The following is a 27,247-nucleotide window of genomic DNA, read 5'->3' as shown; positions in this document are numbered from 1 at the left end:
AACATTTCGTATTACAGAAATACTTGGTGAGTTGCTTCCAGTGTCTTAGACATAAAAGAATATTCAGCATAAGCAAAGCTGCCTGTCAAGTGACTGCATCAGCTTTAAATATTGCTACTACTCCTCTAGAGGCAACAGCTTTCCCAGCTCTGGCACAGGGAAGAATTAAGCCATTCTTAGATGGCTTAATAGGAAGAATTTGTTCCAGGGTACACTTGGAGCTAAGATTGCTTTTTATCAACAGTGCTGAATGGGCATAATTTTCCATACAAGAGGTAGTGACGGATACCTCGGGTGGTAATTACAGTGCTGCAGCTGCTCCAGCACCGAACACCTGCCTATGGCTGGCTTTTCAACTGGAGGGAGCTCTGATTTTACTAACCTCCTGTAAGTAGTAGTACCAGTTACAGCCAGAAGAAAGGCTGATGCTCACTTACAAGGGATGGCTGGCTGGAGCTATGGTACAAACTGCTGGCTGCAGGGGCAATAATACTTAGAGGTGCAGGGAAGTCAAGTAGGGAAGCACTGTCTCATGTCATAACTGTATTTTTATTCAGCTGGTATTTGTGCTTTTCATTGTTGTGATAAAATCTGAACCTTTCAGTCTTGAATTAAGATACTCATTATTCATCTTGAATTAAGATACTCATCTTGAAAAAAAATTGTAGTTCAGTAGGAACTAGACCCACACACACCTTATGGTTTCTAAACACCACATTTTATTTGGAGGGTTTTTTTGACTGTACCAGCAGCCAAGCTTATAGGAGTCAATAGACGTCTTCTCTGAAAGCTGCCTGCCTTTCTGTGGTTCACAGAAGCTTTCTCAGAACGCAGCATGACAAATAAACATCTGCAAAATAGGCAGCGCCGGCTGTGTTTCTGTGCATGTAGAATGTGAGGTGGCTCATGCTCATGAGCTGGACTGGCTTGTTTTTAGAAAGGTGCAAACGCACGTGTTTAGTTCTTTCATGTAAATTCCCCAGGATTTGTACACGAGGGCTGGGTTAACAGCTTGTGAAAGCAAACTGAGAACCCAGATTGAAAATCCCCAATAGCCGTCAGCGTAAGTGCATTAATAGGGTTCTTGCTCTAATACTTGTGTGTATTAAACCACATTTGAATTTACCATGACACCTGTTGACAAACTGTATTGTCCTGGCGTCTGTGCAGAAACTGCCTGGTAGTGACTATTTAAAGTAGTAACCTGACTTCTTGGCTTCCCATTTCTGGATTTTACACTGTCCTCCCTGTTGTTAAAACTGAATACAGCTGCGCAGAGTGTTAAATGCCATTAGATCAAATATGCTCCTTTTTGCAAGGCAAATGACGCACAGCCTCTCTACTCTTCCTTCAGTGGATGGGCCAGCCAGAACTTGACTGGTCGATTTTTAATCTTTTTTTTTTTACCCAAGGCAGGGTAGGTAACAGTTGATCTTCTAGTGCCCTTTTTGTTCTTGTTCCAAGAGTGAATGAATGTCTGTTGCATCTCTCTCCCATTAATTTAGCACTTGTGGTTCACTGGAAGAAGTACATTCAATAAAATAAGACAACACCCCCCCCCCCCCCCCTCTACTTTCTTCACTGTCCTCAGACATTTTTGTTCAAATATCAGTATGACTTCTTTTTGGTTATTTAGTCAATGGATATTTTTTGTTTTTACTTTGTACTTTCTGCACTCCCTTCCTATCTTAAAATAGAACTGTGCCTTCATAGTCCCCTTCCACCTCATTGGCACAGCAGGCATAATGAGGTAGTATTTGGCCAATAACAATTTTAAATAGTTTAGTTTGGTTTGTAATTTTTGCATTGGATTGAAGTCTGTATGCACGTGCATCTTAAGTAAAAATTGTAAGATTAAAAAATAAAGGCATGATTCTCTGATTCACTTTTTTTAATAAAGGCTAAAATTTAGAATACATTTAAACAACGTAAGAGCTCATACACATAAAAAGTACATAATACTTCTGCTTAATAAAATGTGTTATCACTAAAACGAACTAACCTTTTTTTGGAAAAGTAAATGAAGTATAAAATGAGAAGCACCATTGTAACTATATCTTTACATAAGCACTTTTAAACTGGTCTAATTTATTTTACTTTGAAAGCCAGTTTTATGGTGTTGAAAATCACTAGCTCAGGAGAATATGAAATTAGGTCTTAATATCTGAGGAAAGTTAATTTTAAAAAGGCAAGTCCTCTTTGAGGGAAATGCTAATGCAGCTGTTCCTCATAGTAAAACAGGAGCAAAAGCATGAATAAATGTTAGCCTTTTTGCTTTGTCTTTTGTGCATTGTAAGGTCTTCATTAAGCACAAGTAAATATATATTCTCAGCATTATAGGTAACTTTTATAGAAAACCTCTGCAGAGGTTTCTGTTTGGGATTGCAGCCTCTAGTTGCCAATATTTGGATTATCATTTTAAATGAAAACAATGTTGTTTTGGTTATTTGTTACGGTACTGAAAAGTTAGTTCTCTGAAAAGTGGGTGTAACTGGAAAAAAAAAAAGGATGATGTTGCAGCAGATGGGCCAAAGTTTGCTGGGCTGTGGAGCTGACTCCGGTTACACCTCGCTGCCAGTTTGCAGCTGTTGTTGGGAGTTGCTTGTGATTTTGTACATGACAGGCAAGTCGTATCCCGTAAACAGCATTAAAAGTTTTCTTGGGCTCTTTTTATGCCAGTTAGTGGTGGGAGTGTTTGAACTCTTACCCAGTAGGGTAGCTGTTCTGGTTTGTGGCATTTGGTATGTGTTATATTTTTAATACAATTATGTGTTGCTGGGTGTGCATATACGTGTGTGTTTCCTAGAGTATGGTTCACTTTTTACGGGGCCTAATGCAATTAAAGCTTTTTAGTTAACAACTTTGTGAGTTTTCTAATTTTTACAGAATTGCTGCACAGGTGTATTTTACTTGAGGGTCAATTGAGTATAGTTGTTGCTTCATGGGGGGGAAAATTCTTCTAAAATGCACATTGAGTTTTCCGTATCTGTTTCAGACACCTAAATAATACATAGAAAGGCATTTCATGAAGTTTTGTGGTGTGGAATTGTTGATGCAGTTTACAGCTGTTCATCTAGGTTATTTTCATCTCCAAATCGAGTGTCTGAAATGATGCATCTTTGGTGTATGCCTGGGAAGGGGTGCATTTACAGCTGTGTGCTCGTGCCTGAGCAGTTGTTCTCTCTGAGTAAGAGCTCAGTGGAACGTTCTCCGTCTCTGGGTGCGTAGAGAGCTCTTACTACTTGAACTCTGAAGCAGCCATCCAGCAGTAGGCAGTGACCCGCTTTGAGCTGTCAGCAAGCATGGGGGGGCAGGTTGAACACGAGGCTGTTGACTTCGCTTCTTGCGTGTCTTGGGTGCTGAAGCTGTTGGGTGAGCTGTGTGTGGTGGCCACAGCAGTTTCGCAATAGAGAAGGTGCAAAGAAATTGCTTAGAGGTTCTGCTATGGTGCAGAATCTGCCACGGTTGCCTCAAAGAGCTTTCTGTGTAAACTGGACCAGCACTAGCCATTTTGTTAGTAGGAACTGCTTTCTTTCAAGCATCTTCATGAGTTTACAGCATAAGAAATGCCGTAGATAAATGAAAGTAAAGGATCTTACATAATAGGAATTAGCGTTTATTGCATGGGAAGACTTTATAGGATGTTCAGCGGATGATGATACTAAATTAGGCTCTTTTTCCTTGGAAGTCAGTTGCACAATTTGAATTCTGAGAACAGGTTTGCCTTTGATTCTCATGTAATTTTTTCGTATGTGTTGTCAGCCCCTTCATTCTAAATGAGTATAGCTTCTGTGGAAGTTCATGAATTATTTCTTTGTTTGAACAAGTTTGTGTCCTTCTGTTTCGGTCTTGAGAATGTGTATCTTAATGTCTTAGTGGTTTGTTTGTTTTCTGAAATAACTTTATTCCACAATGTTAAGATCTCCAAGTGTTTGTTTGGATTATTGTTTGTATCTTTTAGGAAAAAAACATAATTTCTTCTCTCTTACAGAATATGAATACATTTTTGACTAAATTCTTTTTGTTCAACAGAATCTGTCTATGACCTTCTCCCAAAGGAGCTGCAGTTACCACCTTCCAGAGAAACATCTGTAGCATCCATGAGCCAAACAAGTGGTGGCGAGGCAGGTTCGCCGCCTCCAGCTGTAGTTGCTGCTGGTAAGCATTCTCGTTTATTCAGTTGCTTTGTTAAGGTTTGTAACGTTCTGGCCAACATGAACAGTGCTGGCAAAGTTTTGATTGTAAAAAAAGAGCTTGTGTAGAAGTAACAGAGTTCATTCTAGGAGAATTTAGGTAACATAAATTAAACTAACCTGAATGATCTAAATTATCAGATATTCTATGTTAACGGTTGCTGTATGTCACATATATATCTTCATAAGAAATTATCTGTTTTGATCTGCTGTTATTATGCAGCACAGACCTGTTAACTCCTAGAATGCACTCTTGTCTTCAGAGATAATAAATACCTATTTGGAACTAAGGCAGAATGCTGACTGACTGTAAAACAGCGAATTCTAGATAGATAAAAAAATGGAATGGGAGATTACATTTTGGGCTGTGAAGCTTTTACCAAACTAAGGAGGAGGAAAGGTCATGTTTTCCTTTGAGGCCTGAGGAAGCTTAGTATTTAAACTCCATTCACATGTAGCTCTCTCTTGTAATGTATTACAGAATTCTCAAATACGTGAGAATATAATATACATCAGGATAGCACTTGTATAAACTGAAAAGTTTAAGTTAGTTATTTTTCTAATTGACAGCATAAAAAATGAGGCATGACCTTTTTATCTTTGTCTTTATTTTACTCCCAGTCATGTTTTAGACTTTAGTCTAAAGACTCTGTCATTAATTTTCATTAAACATAAAAATGTGAGGATTTAAGGACAAAGTTCTGGTTTGTGAGGTTAGCTGTAGTGCTGGTTTGCATCTGGAATCCTTATCAGTAACTTGTATATATTAGTAAACAGCTGTGCAATGAGGAAAAAACAATCATTGTGCTCATGATAGATGCATCTTTCTTCATTGGATAAGGGGTTTTTTTGTATAATTTGATCCCCATATTTCTTACAAGGTCATGTTCCACTTTCCTAATTGGTCTTAAATTTTGGCTTGAGAAAAATGTATATATTTAAGGTGAAGATTCAGATAGCTGCATTACCCTTTTTTCTCTCCGTGAATTCATATGCATTAAATGTTTGTGTGAGAATGTTTCCCAGATTTGCATGGTACAGGAATCCTGATCAGAAACTAAAGTGATTGTAGACTTGTCAGAGAAACTTTACAGCACTGCTCACCATTCATGTTTTGCCAGACCTCTTCTAAGAGAACCTGTGGATTTAACTGTGCACAGTGGAACTTCGGTCATTGAAATAAATTGATGGTTTTATTTATTATATTGAAAGGCTTTGATATTTTTATATCACTTATTCAAAAATAATTTGGGCATATATTTCTAAAATCAAGATACGTAATGATCGGTTTGGTTTGAAGACATAGCAACAATGAAATCTTGTAGAAAGATATACCTCAAAAACAAGTGGGGGAAAAAAATCCCACAAACCCTGTTACACTGTAAATCCACAGATAGACATGAACTGCTAATTAATTCTGTATCTAACAGAAAAGACTTTAAAACTTGAATGGAACTAAATGTCTGTTACCTCCAGGTATTTAGTGTCTGCTAACAGCCAGTCCAGTTCCTTTTAAAAAAACCTAAGAATGTGTTAGTTGTGTTTGGGTTAAACTGCAGCACAATTGTCTTGAATGAAAAACTTCAAAAAAAAAAAAATAGCTTTGAGATCTTTTGTTGACACTGAAAGGAGACCTACTCATTCAATTAAGAACACTTAGCGATGTTGGAGGTTGTGTAGTTTCACAAAGACTTTAAGCTGAATATGCTGCCGAAAGAGGAGTTTTTCCTGTGTGTGCTGCAGAGCTGTTGGATCAAGGACCTGCTCCGTGTTAGAGTTGCCCCGGACGGGTTCGCTGCAGGTCTACCAAAATGCTTTTGGTGGCACAAGGAAAGGAGTAATACTTTGGTGGCACAAGGAAGGGGATAGAAGGAGCAGTAAAAAAGGTGGAGCTAGCTTCTCTCAGTGGCTTTCAGTTTCTGCTGGTTTAAATTGTTTACTGAATTGGGGCTTTGGAGGGCTTCCATCAGAGTTGTGACGAGACAGTTAAGTTTCTGGGTGCCGTTAAAATCAGGATCAGAAGTATTAAGCACAAGCAACTATAGTTCTCCAAGATGTTAAAAATTGGTTGGTTAGTTTTTTTTTTTAAAAAAAAACAAATGGAGCAAAGACTACTTTTGTTTTCATTGTCTATGTCACTGTCCACTTCAGCGAGGACAAGAACAATTCAATCTTGGTCTTCTGTAAACACATGATTGTGATGACCAGGATCATTCAGCGGTGAGCTGTGCTGTGTGCACGTGTAAGGAGAGGTGAGCACTGAGCAGCGTGCCTGGTGCTGTGCTGGGAGAGTGGGTGCCCAGCTTCCATAGGGGTCAGGGAAGGCTCAGCCTCAGCATTTTGGCCAACAAGTATCAGATAGATAGTTGTAATGTAACAGGTTAGTGGGCTTTTTGTGTGTGTTTTGATTTTTTTCCCCACTCTTCCACCACATCCTTGAAAGAAAATACATGTATCTTAGATAAATATTTACCTGCAAAACAGGTCTGTAAGCTGTGTTCCAAAACTATAGAGACAGAGCAGAAAGCTGAAAAGAACAGTCCTTGCTCCTCCCTCTGGTGTTGGGAGGTTATATATATGTAAAGTATATATTAAAATATAATACATAATAAAACCCAAGGGTGGTCAGATGGTTGGGTATCTCTGGTAAGTCTGAGGCCAGACCTTTTTTTTTTTTTTCCTCTTTAAAGCTGGGGTCAAACTCTTAGGAACAGAGGAAGGAACATCAGTATCTACAAAAGTTGTAGGTGAGGTTAGGAGGAGAGGGGAATTTACTCTTTGCAGTAGATCTCAGTGGATTGTTTTATAGTCATAGTCGTGTGTCCCCCCCCAAATTCCTGCTGTGTAGTGACTGGTTAGGATTCCTCCCCTAAGCCATCTTGAGCTCAGCATTCTGAACCGATGCTGGTACCTGCAGCACACAGCGACCTTGGAGGAGGAGTGGTCTCCGGCGTTCTACGTTTTCTTCCAGAATCCCTGGAGCACTTTCGCTTTTCATAGAGGTTAGCTCTATGTTTCCTCTGCACCCAAATCTCTCCACTTTCACAATAGAATAGCACACAAGTGTTTCAGCTGCATTCTTGCTGTAGCTACACCATGTTTCTAGGGAAACGTAGAGAAATGTATTCCATTTTACTATTTTTCTTTAATTGTTTTAGGGTTGCTTCAGTGTCTTCGAAAAGTTATTATCGTGTTTTTGAGCCCTGTTCACTCTGCCTCGTGTAGTAATGAGAAGTCTGGCTGGGCTGGGCTCTGATTTCTTAGGAAAATCAGCCTGGGCTTTCTGCCTGTCTATATGCTTATACAGAAAAGCATAAATATACAGAACAACATAAATACATATTTCACATACATATTTTTAAAGACCAAGATTGACTATTCATTTGCATGTATCAAGTCCTTAATAGGCATATTTTTGAGGAGCTGACACTATGCAGACAATAGGGTGAGGAGGAAAGGTGAATTTGGCAACCTAGTAGTGCTCCTGTATCTGTCAGCTCTTGCTCTAAACCCTCACTTCTTTGGGAAATGATAGGGGAACGACAGTTCAGTCTCCATAGCATTGTAGGTAACTTCATTTACTCTTGTTTCTAAAAGGAAAGGCTAATTTGAAATGCTGCTAGCAACACTGTATGTAGAAGTCAATGGCAGGTATGAATAATGAGAGGATTGCATTACAGGGAACGATCCAAAGTGGTGAGAGCTTTTTACTGCTCCTGTAATAGTTAACACAGTTAGTTCTCTGCTTCCCAAAACACAGAGTAAGATAGTATCTGGCTGAAATTCAGAAACTTGTGGCTTTTCTGTCAGTCACTTTGCTGTGGGGTTTTGTTTCATATAAATCACATTATAGGTGAGAAATATATATTGCTGCAGTTAACTTCTCTGGTTTTTTTGGAGGAGCAGGATGGGCTGTTTTTAGCAGTGATGACCTTGCAGGGGCAGACTTCTAGTTCTTCCATTTGGAAATTTGTTTTGTGATTTACAGAACAGTTTTAAGAGTATGAAAATGGAATGTTACTGATTGGATTTTCATTAATTTGTTAATAAATGTGTATCTCCTATTCATTAATCCAGACAAAAGAGGTATTACCCACTCTCTGAATATCAAACAGGCAAGTATAATTTAATAGAACTCCAGGATTTTGAGCTGCGATGTTCACAACCTGAGCTGCTCTCTCAAGCTTCTAATTCTGTTATTCTTCTGGAAGGTAGAAGGGAGGGAAAGGATCTACTTTTGCTGCTAGAAACTGTTCTCTGTGCTTGCTGTTTGAATTGCAAGTGTCTTTGTTCAGGGGACAGGAAAAGGAGGACTTTGCCTGGTGCGGTACCATAAACACATTAAATATGAATCATCTTCCAGACTCTTGAAATGCATGAGGGTGTCATGCTGAGAAATGTCATTGTAAGCTGTGCCTGGAGATTTCTTACATGAAATAAATGTGCCTGAAGCTTTAATAATGCCTTCTACATAATATTTTTAAGCTCCAGTTGCAAGGAGGGATGCTTGATTCCTTTCACTTGCTTCTTAAAGGTTGAACAGTTTTTTCGTGTTGATCAAGACTCACTGAACAAGTGCTTCAAATGCTAATTTAAGTCCTTCCTTCACACTGCTAATTTAAGTCCTTCCTCAAAGGTGTCCTTCTAGTTGGCAGGTCAACACCTTATTCTTGTCTTTTGAGGATGGTGCAGGAGTATGTTCAACTACACACTTGAAACAACTGTTGCATTTTCATCTTTTATCTCCAGTTACAGGAATGCTCAAACCTTCTGAACCCCAGTGAAGAAAACTTCCAGAAACTTGCCCCTCTGCTTATCATCCATTCATTCTTTCTGTAGCAGCTCTTGGAATGAGCTTCTTCAGCTTGTTGATGATCTCTTACTTAAGCTACTCTGTTTTCCAGAGAGGTATACCTTTCCATACTTTTTTTAATTGCTCCCCAGGACAGTATTTCCTGAATCATTTCCATTCAGACATTTTCCAGTGCTTACTTCAAATTGGATTGTCCACAGAGTGGTGTTCTTGCTGTAACAAAAGGGTAACAGTTTTTATGTGACTGAAATATATATTTACTGATCTCTTTTTGCATTCCTCATATTTGGTTACAATTAATCTGGGAGGTATTGAATTTTTCTGGCTCCCAAACACCTATAATTGTATCCTGGGCAAATACTTAATAAAGGATAAAGCTTCACCTTTTCGTGGTCATGTCAATTTTGTGCTCCTTTTTAATTAAAGGGACAAACTACTAGTCCCAGACAGGCATAATTGGCTTTTTTGGTCAGTTGTTGTTGAAACACTTGCCATAAGCATTTTTGGTTAGTTTAATTATGAAAATAAGGCTTTGCTTCACAATTGCTACTGTAGAGAAATGGATAAAAATACTTGCATCATCTATGGGGTAGAGACCAGGTATGAAGATCTGTGGGTCATCTTTCCCACTACCAAGATAAGGCTTTTTCATCATTCTCAAGCTAAAGGTTCTAACAAAACCTCAGAATGGAGATATGTGTGTGTGGGGGTGTTTGGGGTTTTTTTCCAATTCTTTTTTTTTTTTTTTTAGTAGCTAGAGTCAGGTTTCTTAATTTCTACTTTTAATGAAAATATTTTGTCAGTTTATTATCCTTCCTGGTGTCATTAGTCAGTTTTTCCTGTTGATACAGAAATAATAACCAGAGATTTCAAAGGGGATATCAGTGCTGCTACTAATTCTATTATCCTGACCTTATAATTACACGTTGTAAACAAATTATCAGAAAAAAAGATTCTTCTTTGTAGTTGGTCTCCAATGCCTGTAAAAACTTCCATTTCTTTGTAGGCTTTTCCCTTCCTTTTCCCACCGCCCTCCCAGCTGGAAATGCCTTCCTGTAATTTCCTAGGAGGATGTCTTCCAGGGATTTCTCTCTGCAGTGTGCTTGCTTCAGTCATGTGTCAAATACTTCTTTCTTACAGAATCAATTTAAACCAGATCCTAATGCTCTTTAAAAATGCATCTTCCTGATAACTGTGTATGAGTACAGTGCCGTACCCACTCTGGCTCGTTAGTGCTAACACATATGTGAACAAGTTTCACTCCTGCTCCTGGCAAGTGTGTGCCCAGGAGAGCTGTGGTGGAGCTGGATTGCGTTAGTCTGGGAGAGTCCGGGCTGTGATGAGCTATGGCTCAGGGCAGTGGAAAGGTTCCTTCATCATGCTGAGCTGTCGGCTGATGAGAAGCCATTGTTAGGAAATGGGAAAGAAAAGGATTTCTCTTACTGTTTCCTTTCAATGGAAACTTTTTAGATGTGTTCTGTGTAAATTCAGTTGAGACATCGTAGTTGTGTGGGATTGTGCATGCACTGAGCATGTAGCTGCTCTTCTGCTTTGAGCAGAGCTTCCTTATAATAACCTATAAAGGATTATATTGATGTACTCTGGACCATCGCTTTTCTTCTAAAGTTCATTTTCAGTCTTCCTGAATCTCATACAGTCAGTAAACCGAATTTTCCAGAACTGCTCCATCAAACACAAGCTGTGTTACCATTCTGAGAGATTTTTTTAATGGCAAATTCTTGCATTAAGTGGCTCCTATTCTTACATCGAAAAGGCTTAAGAATTACTTTGCAATGAGAGAATTCCTTGTTCCTTAATGAATAATGAAAAACCAAGCCAGTGAAGGGCACACAGAGAACAGTTCTACTGTGCTATTCTTTGGGCACCTCCTTGCAGTAGCAGCATTTAAGACTTTGTGAAGGCCAGGTGGACTTCTGAATTTCCTAGGGGAAAAAAACAACCATGTATCTAAAGAACAAGAGTCTGTTTCTTAAATTGAAGTGTTCTTTTGTCAGATCCATAAATCCTGACATCGACATACACTCACTCTTTCAGAGTCACGGGCTGAGGAGGTGACAGTAGAGCTTGAGGAGAGCAGCTGAGGGTCCTAGAGTTCTGACTTGCTTGGATGCAGCGAGTTATCGCCCCGAGTTGGGAAGGATCTAAGATACATGGAATTGGTGTGCGTGAGCCACTAACAAAAGTTCTACTTAGATATCTAAACCTGAGTGTTAATTTAATAACAGATGTCATTTATAACAAACAAAACCTGATTGATTGATGTATTTACCCGAAGTATAATACACTGCTTGGTTCAGCATGTGAATGTAAGGGGAATTTACACTGGGGCTTAATGTAAATTAAATTAACCTACCTATCTTGAATCTGAGTGTTTTTAATAACTGGTGAATTGGATTGCTTTATTATATTTGCTGGGATGCTAGTTTTTTTCTCTATTAATACACTTAACTTGCATTCTAGCTTCGCCATTCAGAGACAGGCATCGAGTGGTGGGTTGTGTGACAGTGTCTGTCAATAGTGAAGACAAATAGTGCCAGAGACACTTAACCCATCCAATCTCACCCAGGGTATAGGTCGGTCTTGTTTTCAGACTTCTTCATAAGTCTCTTTTTTCTTTCTTTCTTTTTTTTTTCCTTTTTTTTTGTTTTCTTTTTTTTTAATTATTTATTTCTAAATAGTGGATTGATACTGGTTTGAAACTAAACTTTTTGGAAAAGTTTTTGACATTACATCAGTAATAAAAGAAGAAGAAAAGTAGAAACCCAAGTTTGGCATGTGAGGTATTGAAAGCAGGTTTGCAGCCACTTTGTAAGTTCATGGTGGAAATTTTGCACGTAGTATCCTTCTGGTTTTGTTCTGAAATTGTGCTTCTGTGTCCAGTGGTTCAAATAAACCAAACTAATACACAAAAGTCTTATCAAGAGTATGACATGTTAGATAAATTAACAAATATAATAAATGGGTATAATTCATATATTAAGCTTGTACACCACCTAAACCTCACCCTGTGTGGTGAGTCTTCATTTTTGACACTTGTTTTCTGAACATAGTGTAGGGGATCACACGGGATACAGGCTAGGTTCTGAGAAACAGGCGAGTTCTTTAATAGGTCTTTGCTAGTCCTGGCTGTTCATGCACAGGTGGCTGAAAAACTGGTGAAAACAAAAATATCTCCTCTTTATTTGTGTTGACAATGTTAAGCTTTCCAGTCTGGGAAATGACTTGGTTTGCACTCCAGCTGCAATAAAATAAATAAATAAAAAGTCATCAGGAGGCTATTTGTTTCTTTTTGAGGACTTGGTAATCCTTGTTGTAGTTAAGGATCTCTTTGGAAAGAATGAACAAGGATTTCAGGATTGGCTCCACCTAAGTATCTAAAGACAAGACTCCTTCAATGCCAAGCAGCGATTTTATTTTTTTCTTCTTTCTCCTGCATTTCAGACCTTTTTTAGAGGCTGAATGCCTTGTTTGACTTCACAAGATAATAGGATATAGAAATATGTATCATTGCCTTAGTTGCTAACTCAGGAGGTAATACAGTTTCTTTGTACAATGCTCTATGTTACTGAAAAGAAAAAGACTGCACTGATTTGCTCATGGGGATGCTCTTTGCTCTGTGTTCCTTTAGTCTCTGATGATATATCAGCCTGTGATTTTTTAGCAGCGTGCATTTGTGTCACGTGTGTTGCATCCCTTCTCCCACTGCCTGCTTTTTGGCTGCTTTTTATTTTCAGAAAGAACCTGAATTATGCAGTCTGTTGGTTGTGAATGTAAATCTGTTCACTGCCTGAAAGAGGTAAATGTTTTGGGAGCAGTAGGCCACCTTTTTAGACTTTCTGGGAAGCCAGTGTACAAATGACTGGTATCACGAACAACTGGAATTTCCTTGAAATTTAGTCTTCCCAGGAGTGGTGCAGAGTAATTACTTATCTTTATTTGCATTTGGAACTCCGGCACTAATCACCTAGTTTTGTTCTTGGTTATTTTCTGTCTTTCATTTGCACATTGCAGAATTGGTTATTATTGATGTGCAAAACAGAACCAGGACTTCCTTATGCCTAATTGTTTGATACCATTCTGCCTGCCTTGGAGAAAAAAAGCTTGTAGGACAGGTGACAAATTCTGAATTACTTATTTCAACTACCTTAATGTTACAGTGACGGCAATGAATAGATTCAGGAGGTTTAGTTTCAACAGTGATCAAAGTTGCTCTAGTGTGAAAGTAGTTTTCTTTTCTCTCTCTTTTTTTTTTATTAAGAAAAAGGAAAAAAACCCTAACAAACCACCTTGTGATGCTGGTGCACGTTCCATTTACAATACTGTGGCTGCATACTTGCCATAACATGCACTTGGCTTCTATTCAGTGTTGTTGCTCCAAAAACAATTTTTGAGGCTGTGTTAAAAAATATTCAGTCTTCTATTTCAAAATGTACATACTCATTTAAACTATATGTTTGTTATTGCAAGCACTGTTGAATTGCAAATGAAAAAGCCACCTGTAACAATTCCCATTAATATGTGTCTAAAGAAAGTAACCTCAAATAAAAGAAATGCTTAAACTGGGAAAAGGCGTGTGTATGTTTCCACTCTAACCTGACAGACCAGCGACCAGCTACACTCCTCACACTGGATGTCCACTGGTTGTATTTTGTTTATTATTTGCATGTGGGGGAAAACATCATTCCTCAAAATCAGGAACTGCAAAGTCCTTTCACCTTTTGAAGCAATACCAGTCAAGTTTGAATTACTGAAAACTTTAAAGTAAACTCCCCCCCCCCCCCCCCCCCCCCCCCCCCCCCCCGCAAAAATAACGCAGCACATTCAACCAAGAGATCTCCTTTGGGTACCAGATATGCATGTGTTGTCACTGGCTTTAGAATAAATAAATAAATAAAAATGAGAGCCACGTAAAACATGCAGTGGTTTATTCATTACAGTATATGTGAACTCTTATTTGGTCTACCCCATTTATTTACTTATTAGTTCAAAGGAAGACAAGTTGGCTAAAGGCCTGTGGACTCTGAGAGAACATAAATTCTACTATGTTTCTTTGCATAACTTAGTAATTGCTTTAGTAACACGTTAACTTATCCCCCCAAATAGATTTTAAATGCGTATGTTTGATTGTTCTAATATAACCAGTTTATTTAATTGGCTGTAATATGCCATACGTTCTTACCTCTTTTTAATTCTAATAATAGAGAAGACACTGGCCTGTACGTGCTTTAAAACAGTTGCACGTTTATAGATGGTAATGGCATTCATTTGAGGATATATAAAGCTAAAGAGAGGGGCTTTTTTGCCATTACTGTGTAGCTTGATACTGTTTTGATAATCTTATTGTTGCACAGGGGTGTCTCTGGTAAATGGAGGAGAGTATAACCAATTTATAATGGACAGTATTTCTTTCCCTTTTAAATGTATAAAGATAACAACTATACACATATTCATACACATACATGGCTTTTTAACTTTTAGGGGGGAAATTAAGGAGAAATTGTTTAGGATAGCAATAATGATAGCAACATATATATTACATAATGCTGTACCCTAAAATAATGATACCGTTATCAGCTCTTTTATGCTTATACTGAAAAGCATTTTGTTTAGTGATTTATTTCTAATTTTATTTTTTCTAGGAAAGTGAGGGAAAAGTACAGTTGTTGCATTTCTGGACAGAATATGCGTGGAACCATTTGATAAGCAGGGTATGATCAGTGCTTGGCATACCCGTTCTAGTGCAGAGCTGTGTATGGATTGTCACTTCAAGTTTTGCTTCTAGGTCTTTTAAAAGACCTTTCTAAAACATTCCCGGTATTTGCTGCAAAAAGAGAAATCTTTGATACTGATCTATTGGAGGAAGGATCTTCCAATTCTAGAGCTCTGCTGCTTGGTTCAATGTACATAATTATTTATTTGTCAAAGTCTTTGTCATGCACAGGCAAACATGAGATGTGCATACACTGCGTTGTACTGTGCATGATACTGAGTTTAATCTGTTAAAAGAAGAATTAATTTTAAATGGGGGAAATATTGCTGTTCAGTAATCCAGTTCTGCAGCATTACTGCTGTGTGCTCTATGTGTTCCATTTGCAAACACTTGCATGCAGCATATATGCTGTAGGCATGCTGCATATTTCTGTTTGTTTCTGTTAGAGTGTATAAATGATGAATGGAATCTAATTCTATTTTAACAAAACAAATATCCCAAAGAGCAACAATCTTTCTCAACTCAAAGTGGCTGCAAATCAGCTCCTAAATATTGTCACTGAAATTAATATTTAGATTTAATAGTTCTTGCCAATCCTATAATATAAATGTTTTTGAAAAAAGCATTGCATTAATGCATGATATAGAAAGGATAAATTTGCCTTTAAATTGGAATGCAGTTCAAAGTGACTGAATTCTCCAATTTCAGCCACTATATTTGCCAAAGAACAAACTGGAAAATGGAACTGGTATCATTCATCTGCTCCTGCTTCATTGGGAGGTTCGGGGAAGGGACTTCCTATGAAGACAATAGCAGAATAGTTTATTGATAAACTGTAATGACCGCTAAATTTTACAATCTGAAGTGTAGATTTGCTTTTAAACTAATTTAGCACAGGAAAGCTGTAAGAAACAGTAACAGTTTAAAAATTCTTTTATCATCAGTCATTGATAGCCCCAGTAATCACAAGTAGGCTGATTTATAGGATGGTTTGCTAAGTTTCGCTGTTAGTTATATATGTGTATATATGGGTAGATTCATCTATATATCTATATCATGGCTGAACATACTTTATTCTGTTACTTTTAAATAGCTTAAATTGGATAAAATAGTTGAACTATCTCTAAACCTTTGAGATGAGACATTAATACAATATTTTGGATTTTAAATCCTAAACAAGAACAATGAAAACATCATGTTCCTCTTAATAGGTTTTACATCTATGACACCAGTAACTAGCTGAACAAACACTTTGTATAATTATGTATATGTATTATATACAAATTTTTGCCAAAATTAGATTACTTCTGTGGTTCTGGTTTATTGCGTAAGATGTGGTCAACAGTGCAGAAACACAGAAAACAGTCTCGCCCCTAGGAAGCTTAAATCTGAATATAAAATTGTTAGTTATTTCTCAGTGAGCTACAGCTGATTTAAATAAATAAGTAAAGACCTATGATTGTCTGTACTGCTTTCTCCGAAATGTTTTAGTCTGTGTTTTCAGTTGATTTGTCCATTAAAATACTTGAGTGGAAATGATTATGTTGTTCTCCAGAAATCTTCAGGGTTTTGCTTTAATAATCTAGCTGTCCTTTCACATTTCTAAAACAATCTAAAAGATTGATCCGTGCGACCTCTGGAGAAGTTATAATCACATTGTTTAAAATATCCTGCTTAATACAAATTTTTCAGAGGTCTGTCCCAAGCTATGTCTCTGTGCATAAGGGACTTGGCTAATGAAGTCTGAGAGAAATCAGTCTTGGTGACTGAAAGAGTCAAATTACAGAAATTTCATGTCCTCTCGTACCAGCATGTCACCAATACTGATATTTCATCCCTGTTTGGAACCTTCAAAATAAACAGCTGTGTCATAGTGACTGATACCAGTTCCATTTTGCCTACCAACTCAGTTGATTTTATATTTTATTTCTCATTTATGATGGAATAATCAGCAGCTCTTTTTCTCATTTATTTTCTCATATTTTTATTCCAGGATTTGCCTCTGAAGCAGGGAGTGTCTGCATTAAAAATGACCTGTAGTTCTCTGCTTCATAGGTTAGAAACTTATTTTAATATTTTGTGGCTAAGCACAGTCCCGTCTTTTTCAAAAATAAAATTTTCCAACAATAAATGGTTTAATTGGCATTGAATGTGGATTATAAGCATTTTGCATTGGGGCTTCCATTATTTTAGATGAAATGGCTTCTACACAAATAATTAGTCCAGCTGAGGCAATGAAAGCTCTGTTTACTTGCAGCCATTTTTACGAATTAACATTAAGTTTTAAAAAAGTCGATTACTGTGGATCATACTAAGTCTTATTTGGACATTTCCAAAGTACTGTATTAGTTAGGCTGTATTGCTTTAAGCATTTACATTCTAAAACTTAACCAAATTCCAAATATTTGTTGGGGGAAAGAAATCGGTTCATAAATCTCTTTATTTCAATGGGACTGCTATAGCCAGCACACACAGAACCATGTATCTTGTATTTACTTCTGAATTATACACCGCAGATGCTTCTTCAGCTCCTTCCTCTTCCTCCATGGGCGGTGCTTGCAGCTCCTTTACCACCTCTTCCAGTCCTACCATTTACTCTACCTCAGTCACCGACAGCAAGGCTATGCAAGTGGAGAGCTGCTCCTCAGCCGTGGGGGTAAGTACCAGAGGGGTAAGTGAAAAGCAGTTAACCAGTAACACAGTCCAGCAGCAGCAGTCGACGCCGAAGAGACACACAGTCCTGTACATCTCGCCACCACCTGAGGACTTGCTGGACAACAGTCGGATGTCCTGCCAGGATGAGGGGTGTGGATTGGAGTCAGAACAGAGCTGCAGTATGTGGATGGAGGATTCACCCTCCAACTTCAGTAACATGAGTACCAGTTCCTACAATGATAACACTGAGGTGCCACGTAAATCACGCAAACGAAATCCAAAGCAGAGGCCAGGGATCAAACGTCGAGATTGTGAAGAGTCCAACATGGATATATTTGATGCCGACAGTGCCAAAGCGCCTCACTATGTCCTTTCTCAGCTCAGCACGGACAGCAAAGGCAACTCAAAAGCAGGAAATGGGTTGGTATCTGCTTTTTTTTTTTTTTTTTTTTTTTAAAAAAAAGTCCTATCACCATATGTAAAACCAAACTAATAAAACTCCCCCCGTGCCCCGTCAAGTGTTCTGCTCAGGTTCTCACATAAATCCCTTCCCTTCTCTGCTGTTCCCTTTTGTGTCCATAAGTTCTCATTAGACTTGTTAATCTTTATTTAGAAGATAAAGCTAAACTTCGTGCAACAATTGGACGCAGCGCTGATGAGCTCATCTATGTTCTTGTTTAAGTGAAATTCCTAAAAGATTGTGCAATTCCATTTATAAAATGGCAATGCAAACGTATTCAAAAAGAAAGGCAGAAGCGGAATGGATGCACCCTACATCTTAATGTTTTTTTGCAGGATTTTATGTGAGGATTTCAGTCTGTACACTTCAGCTGCTTCTGTTAGTCTCTCTATTTACCAAATAGAGAGATGGAAGTAGAAGTTAATGGCTTGTTAGGATTTCTCATCATTTAAATTAACACATGCTTTACTTTTTATAAAATGTGAACCAAATTTTGTTTTTTTCTTGTGAATTCACTTCTGTATTTGATTTTTTCAGAAATAAATCTCTGATCCTGTTTCTCTCTGTGCTTCTGGGTTGTGTGCATGCGTGTGTCTGTACGTGGGCACGCCTGGGTGGTGGTCTCTCATCTCTCCCACTTCACACTCTTCACTAAATGCATTTCAGTAGTTGCTTAAAGAGGAGAAAATCCATCAGTTTACAATAGCGTGTTGATACATTTTTTGATTTTATTTTTTAACTTGTGGCTTCTTTAGTACTTTTAAGATGGTAAAGAGGATAGATTTGGCTTTTTTTTTTTGGGGGGGGGAGTATATTTTGTTTGGTTTTACTTTTATGTATGTGCTTGCAGTACGTTCTAATGTTCATCACGGTAATGGTGAATATTAAAATTTGACTGATGGGAAAGATTATGAACTTCTCATATTCCAAAGGGAAAGAGCCTGGAGTCTGTATTCCCAGGGTCATTGCAGTTCCATACTTAAAATTTCATTGTAAGTGATTCTGAGAAACTCTCCAGAGTGTGCTGCTGCTGCCTGCCAGCCTGTGCACCGCGTCGGGAGGAGCAGAGCTGGCTGGTACCAGGCGCGTTGGCTCTGCCACCCACTCCTGTCCCCTCGGACCGCTGGGTCTTTGGGTGTCTCCCTCCACTCTAAGGGGGTGGAGGTTAGAGTCAACCACTCTGAGCTTGACTGCAGTTGTCCAGCGTGTCGTTTTCACCAGCTGAAATTGGTAATAAAGTAAAACATTAGTACATGGTAGAACTGAAGAAGCAAATTAACATATGCAAAGCAGCTGCTTGGAACTAGGAAGCTGCCTCCAGCCAGCCCAAAGGAGGTCACGCTCTCCCTTACAAAAGGGAAGAAACTTCTATCAAAAGGCAAGAACTGTGTGACTGTAAATGTGATTTCTGGACAGGAAAGGGAGATTTAGTAAACTCTGGAACAATACGTACGATCCCAACCTAAAACATCACAAGATTGTAACATTCCCTAAAACACTAGGGGCTAACCAGTGAGTGTTGGTGGGTACTGCCAGCCATACTCTGTGAACGCAGCGGCAGGCAGGCGGAATTTTGTTCCTGATGGGTTGTGTACAGGCTAGGTAGAAATGCAGCAAAAACTCTTACTCAACAGAATTATCCTAAAAGCGGTGGGATACGAAATGGCCAAGACAGGATAAAATTTAATTTTCCAGTTGGAATATGGAGATTCAGCATTACAAATCTAGGTCACAGTAGTGACTTCTTTTTTTTAACTTTCCAGCCTGATGGAGTTCAGCCAAGGGAATTCATTTACTTCTGGCTTTAAGAAAAGAGCAAGGGAGCACCCTTGCTGATTTGTGAAGTGGAAATAGCATTTGCCTCAAAAGAGACTTCTGGTCAGTTGTCTTTAAAACCTAGGAAGAAAAGAGTGTATTCCTGCAGAAACTATTGGGATTTGTGAAAGCCTTTTTAGAAATTAATGAATTGGTGGTGATTTAGGGCAAAATGTCTGAGATTTCCAACATGCTTGGTCTTACTTTCACTTTCAGATCTTCACTGGGAACAGCCCTGATGCCAGTGCAGGACCAGGCAAACATTAACTCAGGAAATCTGGTTTAATAGAATCGTGGGGTTTGCCACTTATGTTTCTCTTTTAGCAAAGAAGTGCTAGCTTTGAGGAGACGCCTGGTAACAGTTAAGCTAATAAATAAATGTGTGTGTGTACAAAGTGTTTCACTATTTGTATGTGCGTGAATATTAGTATTATAAATAAACTGAATATAAAGCATGTGTAGATGATATATCCTTGTGACTTGAGAAGAAAGACCACCGAGAAGGTCCGGTGAAGGCTTTACAGTTGCTTTCACGTTCAGCTAATCTGATTGAAAGTAATGATTAGGTTTACTTAGGTTTACAGGGAAGACTTGCCAAATAATTGTTAGGTAGCATCTCTTTGCTGATGCAAACGTATACATATGAGAATGTATAAAATATTAGTAAGTTGACAATTAAAGTAACTTGGGGTTTAGGAGTAAAGTGCTCTCAGGGAAACGGAGCTGTGCTTGAGAGCTGGAGTGTGATGTCACACTGCTAAAACTTGACATTTGGAGCGTTAGAAGTGAATTGCATTGTGGTGGCCCCTGCTCTAGTGCTTCCCTTCAAAATTCAATATCTCAGTCTTCCACAGTAATTTATGGAGCTGAAACTTCCAAGTGTGGCAAGGTCAGACCAAGCAATTCCTGCCGTGTCTTCCCACCCAGTGCTCTCCAGCGGCGCCGCGGTGCTGGGGCTGCCTGGGAGGTGCAGGAGACGCGGGTCCCAGCGCAGCAGGTGTTTGCAGGAGCTGAGGTGGCCCAGCATTCCTTCTCGCGTTCCCCGAGGGAAGCAAATAGATAGTAGAGGTGTGATATAAATTCTGTCCAAGAAAAAGAAGATAGTCACTGAAAGTTCCTAAATGTATTCCTTTTAATTACTAGTCCCTTGGAGTAACGTCCTGACAGGAAGAGCAGAGAAAGTGATTATCTAACAAGCTTGGGTTTGATTAGTGTTTTTGCTTAACTTGTACAGAAGCAAAGAGCATAGTGGTGTTGATTAGCGTATCACAGGTTTTGTATATGCTACACTGAAGAAGAATTTTGTCCCTTTTCCTAAAAGAAGATATGTTTTCCTATAGCATTTTTATTATTTTTTTAAACAGCCTGTTTGACTAAACTGTGGCAGAGTAATTGGAACTCCTTGGCAGAAAAATGGTACCCTTGCAGGTTTTTTTTTTTTATACTAGGCTTTTTTTAAAATCTAGATCCTGCCTCTCTGCTGTTATTTAGTTGGAGGTAGTGTGCAGGGCAGGCAGGGCTGCGCAGGGTCACGCGCCGGGCATCCCCGCTGGGCTCGGCTGGCGGAGCAGCAGGCTCACTGGGCGGCCCGTGGTGAACTGGTTAACCCGCACCAGCAGAAACACCTGAATGAAATTCATACAAAGCACAGACCTCCTAACGGCTCAGTAACGTCCATTTTCACCCTTTGCTACGTGCATGAAGAGGTTTTGGAAGGCTGAGCAGAGAGACGAGCGTGACCGATAGGACCTTCGGGGGTCTGAGATTCCTGCTTCTGCAGGTGCTGGGCCAGGCTGCGCGGGGGCCGGGGGCGGCGCGGAAGCGTGTGCTTGCTAGTGGCCTTGCGCAGGACGAGTTTTAGGAAAGGTGCTGGTTTTGTTAGTATAAATCACCTGGTAATTGGGAGGAGTGTGCTACAGGTTACCCCAGCCTTGAGGGCAGCAAAAAACTCATGCAGTGGCAGAGCTCTCAGTAAACTGTTTTGAAGAAAAAGCATTTCTTTGCCCTTCTCGCTGAGAAGTAAAACTCCTGGTAAATTACTTCCCTATGTTGCACATGGAAACAGGATTTGTTTTTTAAGCAATTCACACCTGTTATTTTCAACTGCTTTCTTCAGAACCATTAGTGGTTAGAAACTACTTTTGGTAGTAAAAAAATACTACATTTGCATACATTCATTGAGCCCTTTTTCTGCCTGTACCTTTTACCATGGCATGTTTACATTTGGTAGTGTTAAATGAGTTTATTAGACTTCAAGTTCATTATATAAACCTGCTCTGTACAAGATCAAGAGTCTTTTTCCATTGTGCTTTAAAGTGAATGCAAAATTGATCACGTGATGTTATACTTTGGAGGGCTTCTTCATTCAGGTTTTAATTATGGAACTGAACACAAGATAGAGTACATCTTGAGGTATGCACCTGAAAAAGTCTTTTTGCATACATTGCAGATTTAAAATTGGTGCAATTATGTCAGAGCTTTTTATAATAACTAATTTGGTTTTTACATAAATTTATCAATCTGTTTTGACAGAAATTAATGTTTGAGTTTGCATGGATATGCAAGTTCAGCTGGAGACAGGCATGAGGCTGTTTTCCTGTTTAAAGAAGTATCATTTAACCTTAAATCCATTTTCAGTGTGTGTGTGTACATATGTATATTTGTTACAGAAGCGAAACAGCTTGTTCAGATAATATCAGGCTGTATCATATACTATGAAAAAGCAGGTTATGAGCTGCCTTCTGTTTGTTAACAGTTTAATGCTAATTGCTTTTCCCTTTACGTTTACTCTCTGAAAAGCAGTTCATATTTGCACTGGATGGAGGAGGCAGGGAAGCACTGTTCCTCTTCATCCTGCAGGTTTCCTTCTCTGTCAGAAAGAGAATTCCAAAGTTTAATCTCAGCTATAAATCTTCTATCCATTAATATACACTTTTTATCTTTTTAGCTTTTCTGCGAATTAGTTTGGTTTTATTGGGGAGCTGCTTATGACATCTTTTTAATGGTCTGCTTTGACTTCCCAGAGCATCAGAGAACCAGAAAGGAGCTGGAGGGAAGAAGACCCCAATGTTGTGTGGTCAGTATCCGACCAAGAGTGAGGGGAAAGAGCTGAAGATATTGGTACAGCCGGAAACCCAGCACAGGGCTCGTTACCTGACTGAAGGCAGCCGAGGCTCGGTGAAAGACCGGACACAACAAGGCTTTCCGACTGTGAAGGTAGGCTGCTTGGTGTTAGGTGATGTGGGGGCTCCTTCCCAAGGGATGCTTCAGCAGAATGGGAGCTGGTTCAGTTCAGACAGGCTATTTTTAGATCGCTATTTTTAGAGGAAAGGGGGGAGACTTTGTAGTGTCTTTGCTGTAGAGACTGTACTGTATCTCTTTGTGCTGGTAGTAAGAAGCCTTACTTTCATCACAAAGTTACAGGAGGAAGGAATCTGTGTCGAGACAGTGATATATGATCTGTGATGTGTGTCCTGTTAGGCTACAATTCCACAAACGGTGTAAATAGACACTTGAAGCGTACAAAACTAGGATAGTGAAATGCTGTAACTGTTTGATTGCTGATGACAGTGGGTCGTCATTATGCCTTTTTGGTAAGGACATAAAAGTAGTTTTCATTTAAAAATATAAAAGTGGGGCTGTTTATTTTATTTTTATTTTTTGGGTTTTTTTTTTTTTTTAGTGAGAAGTATTTGAATCCACATATCCAGTGTCTGTCTTTCAAGCAGAGTTGTAAACATCTGACTGAGGTGTAGTTTATGGGTCATACTGCTCAGTGTGGTTAGCTGTATTGAAGTACATGGGACTAGTAAAACTGGAGAATGAGGGGAAGGAAAGGTGAAGCGGTTGTATGCACTTGTAACAAATGCAGCCCGTTTCCCGTATAGACTTCGGTGACCTGAAGTTGAGGTGTTGATGATCACTTGCTCTGAGGCAGGGGTGAGCGGCACACAGGGCTGAATGGTGTCCTTCATCCTTCTGATCAAGGGGAAGGATCTGGATGGAGCAGATGCAGTCGGGAAGCCAGGGCCTGGCTGCATAGCTGGTTTCTCCAGCGAGCATTTGGTTTCTTTGTCTTGCTTCATTTGGAGGGGAGGAAAGGACGACTGATGTAATTCATCTTTATTCAAAGAGGGGAAAAAATTGTTCAGGATTGTGCTTGCCAGGCTGGTGAAGAGGGCTTTACTGTAAGTTCGTCAGAAGATGGGGACCAAAGCCTGGAAGTAAAAGAGGAACTACAAATAGGGGAGAAACACAAGGAAGCCAGCCACAAAGAGATCTTTCACACTGCTGCTCAGAAGGGAGAAGGCGCGAAGGCTGTCCTCCAGTGACTGCACGCTAACGCACAGAGTGTGAATTTGCAGGTCTGGTTTCTTCCCTTGTGTAGTCACAGGGCTGTGACTTGACTGGAATCACAGAGACCTGAGGTAGCGTGCGCTGCTGGAACACAGCTGTGGATGTGCACCAGCTGTTTAGGAAGAAAAAAGGAAGTCACATATCGTAGGGAGCTCCCCGACTGTGCAGACCTCCAGCACGAGATTGGAGACTGGCCTGTTGAGAGCAGAGGAGGAAGTTCAGGGCTGGTTTGGTATCTGTTACAGACCGCCTGACTGGGAAGACAATAGATGATGCTTTCTATAGGTAGTGAACAGGAGCATCCTGCACACAGACCTCGCCTGGCATGAAAGGTTTCAGCCATCTGTCCATCTGCAAGGATGGCTGCATAGCCTGGTGGAAGCAATGGAAGAACTTGAGGACTGTACTTGTTAAGGTTTCCGAACGCAGGTGGTAGAGAGGTTTACCAGGAGAGAGGCTTTACTTGACGTGCCCAGAAGCAAACAGACGAACTGGTGTCAAATACCATCACAGAAGTTGTAGCGACCACGGTATGAATGTGAGAGTGGACGCTGCACTGAACACAGGCCAGCATTGCACACTCACTGGAACTGAGGCAAATGGCATACTGGTCATATTGGGAGTAGTGAGACCAGCAGGTTGAGTGAGTAGACCACTATATTTGTTGTCATACAAATAAGAAGGGTGAAAGACATTTCCTTTCATAGTTCTTCTTAGTTATGCCACTTTGAGAAGGCAGCAAAGCAGTTCTCAATCCAAACTAATTTACCAGGTCCAAAAAGAAATGTTTGTTTATGATACAGCTTTTAAAATTTTTGCTGACTGCTGCTGACAGAGTATAGAAGTATATTTATCTTTAAAGTCCTGTTCAGCAGTGTTAAAAACATCTCTGGCACTTTGCTCAGTTCTCCTGAGTAATGCAGAAATCCAGTAAAGTTTCGTAAGAAAAGATTCATTCATATAGTCCTGTTGCTATGGTGATCTAGTGCTCATTTATGTGAATTTTCTTAATGGGCCTTTGTTCATCTGAATTTAATTCCTTTCCCAGTTACCCTTTAGCACCCAGCAGTGAACATTCTGTTTGGAAGAGTCTCGTGTTACTGAATTCCTGGAAGCTCAAGCTCACTTTACCAGTGGGCAAACTAGTTCATACCCTGCCTGTAAAAGTCTGCCAGGGCTGGACAGATGAAATGGGCCAGTGGGTCTTCAGGCAGTCTGAGCTAGTAGGAAAAATATGTAAAAGGACAAGAGAGGGCTTTTTGTTTCGTTTGTGTGTTGTGGGGTTGTTTTTTTTTTTTTGGGTGTTCTAAAGATGGGGATGAACAGTGTACAAATGCTGCTAGTTCAGCAGAGATCTGGTGGTTGCTGTTCCTGGCAGCACCTGTGACGGGCGACCACTCCGACTGCATCGCTCTTAAGCAGACTGAGGAGGAGAAGCAGGTTCTGTGGCCCTTTAAAGAAAACAGTGTTATTTGATGATTTAGAATGAGAGAGTCTACAATCGATACGCAATTTAAAATTGTATCAATGAATCGTAGTAGAGTGACTTGTCTGGCAAAAGAAAGATTATCCTGACTGCAGAGGGTCAGCGGAGGTATTCCAGCCATCAGTCGCAGGTTTGTGTCTTGTCTTGCTAGCAGTATTGCAAAGCTGGAGCAGTTACCATCTAGAAGATGGGAGACGCTCTTGCGCACCTTTAGTATCTTCTTCTAACCAGAACACTGGGGAAGACAAGCCGCACTGGTTAGCTGTGGTGACGCTGTTTCTAGCCAAGGAGATCTTGGTGATGTGACACAGACTGTTCATTCAGCTTTCCGTCCAAGAGAGATTCAACGGTGGAATGTCAGAGTACCCTTTACTGCCCTTTGCTTTCTTTTGACCATCTGGTGAAATTAAGTCCCTTGTTGGCTGTTTTCATGCTCTCTTGTTTATTAGTGCTGTCCTGGATTTTGAGTTCAGTGATACGCACTAGACCTGTTAGGGTGGTTCATGTGGGGGAGCCTGTGCTAGGCCACCTCCAGAAATATTTTGGCTTTGCCCATCCGTAACAGTCATAATCCACCTGTCTGCTGTAAGCTAAGTGCTCCTTTTGGGCACAAGAAGCATACTATGATTTTATCAGTATTTGTTGGTTGTCGGGTTTTTTTGTTCTTTTTTTTTTAAAATTTGCTTCCCCCCCCAAATTTGCTAAGAACTTAATTTTCTAGGTATGTCAGGGACTAATCCCCTAAGAGATCCTCTGGAGGATTCTGCTTTCATTTGCAAACTCTTACTGGTAAAGATTGAGCATCTTTCTGCAAGTAGACTGGGCTCCCAGGCTTAGGACGAAACGTAATATTGTCACCCAGAAATCCTCTAGCAACAATTGTGGCTTAATGAAAACATGAAAAATACGTGTTTTATCTCCTTGTGGAATGCTGTGGCAAAGAATTTCCACCTCTGGCCTGGGAATTTGGCAGAAATCTAGTGTTTCTTTTTCACTTGGACTACTTTATTACCTAAAAAGTGTAAGAGAGGTTACTTTGTAATGCAGTATCCAGCTTTACTTCAAGTCTACTTCTACCTCAGAGTATTTTTAGCATATAGCACCACAGTGGGGTTCTGCTAATGAAAAAAGCATTAGAAGGACACAGATCCTTCGTGCTAGGATGTCAATGTTACAAAAACAAACACGTTTTTCACTAACATGTTCTGGGGTAATTACGGCTTGCACACCAGACTGCTAAATCATTATGTGAAATGTACATCTGATCAGCTTTTATTTATTGTTTCAGTAAGTGAATCCTGACACTGATCATAAACTTTAAGTAGGAGATGTCAAGTTGCCAATTTTTATTTTGGTGTCTGAGGGAAAACTAGGTTTGTGTGGTTGGGCTGTGCAATCATTCATCCCATTCCTGCCTCTGCTTCCCCCCTCACCCTGTTCTGACTCACCCAGTGGTTTTGCAAGTGTTAGACAGTTTTATTCTGGTTTCACAAAAATTGCAAGGTGCTGCTGGCATGAAGATGGGATCCTAGAAGTGTAGCATGCTAATTGATTGATTTGCACATACACACTGACCAACAAATTCTCATCAACACTGGAACCAACCACAGCAAGTGTTCTCTTTCTCAGCTGCCTGCTGGATGTAGGTGCTGGGGGGAAGGAGGATCCTGGCAAGAGACAGGGAAATAGTCACGGCTGGGGTGGGAGTAAGGGGTTATAAGAGACCTGAAAGTTGAAG

The 27,247-nt window shown here is 39.7% G+C and overlaps 1 protein-coding gene across 5 annotated transcripts in view; it reads left to right on the top strand.

The window, feature by feature from the left end:
• The window catches only part of NFAT5 (nuclear factor of activated T cells 5), a 75,846-nt gene that overhangs the window by 23,477 nt on the left and 25,122 nt on the right, over positions 1 to 27,247 (top strand). For 3 of the 5 annotated variants that reach the window (XM_040614986.1, XM_040614985.1, XM_040614984.1), the window contains exons 2-4: positions 4,033 to 4,158; positions 17,254 to 17,812; positions 22,691 to 22,883. In XM_040614986.1, coding sequence (XP_040470920.1) covers positions 4,033 to 4,158; positions 17,254 to 17,812; positions 22,691 to 22,883 — 878 coding nt within the window. Of the gene's footprint in view, positions 1 to 4,032; positions 4,159 to 11,487; positions 11,601 to 16,730; positions 16,793 to 17,253; positions 17,813 to 22,690; positions 22,884 to 27,247 lie in introns of those variants that run through there. The other 2 variants (XM_040614988.1, XM_040614987.1) reach the window with 2 other exon arrangements.

The sequence above is a fragment of the Falco naumanni genome, chromosome 15 (assembly GCF_017639655.2).
Source record: "Falco naumanni isolate bFalNau1 chromosome 15, bFalNau1.pat, whole genome shotgun sequence".
NCBI classification, from domain to species: domain Eukaryota; kingdom Metazoa; phylum Chordata; class Aves; order Falconiformes; family Falconidae; genus Falco; species Falco naumanni.
Note: the sequence above shows the minus strand (reverse complement) of the source record. Positions and strands in the feature narration are given on the sequence as shown.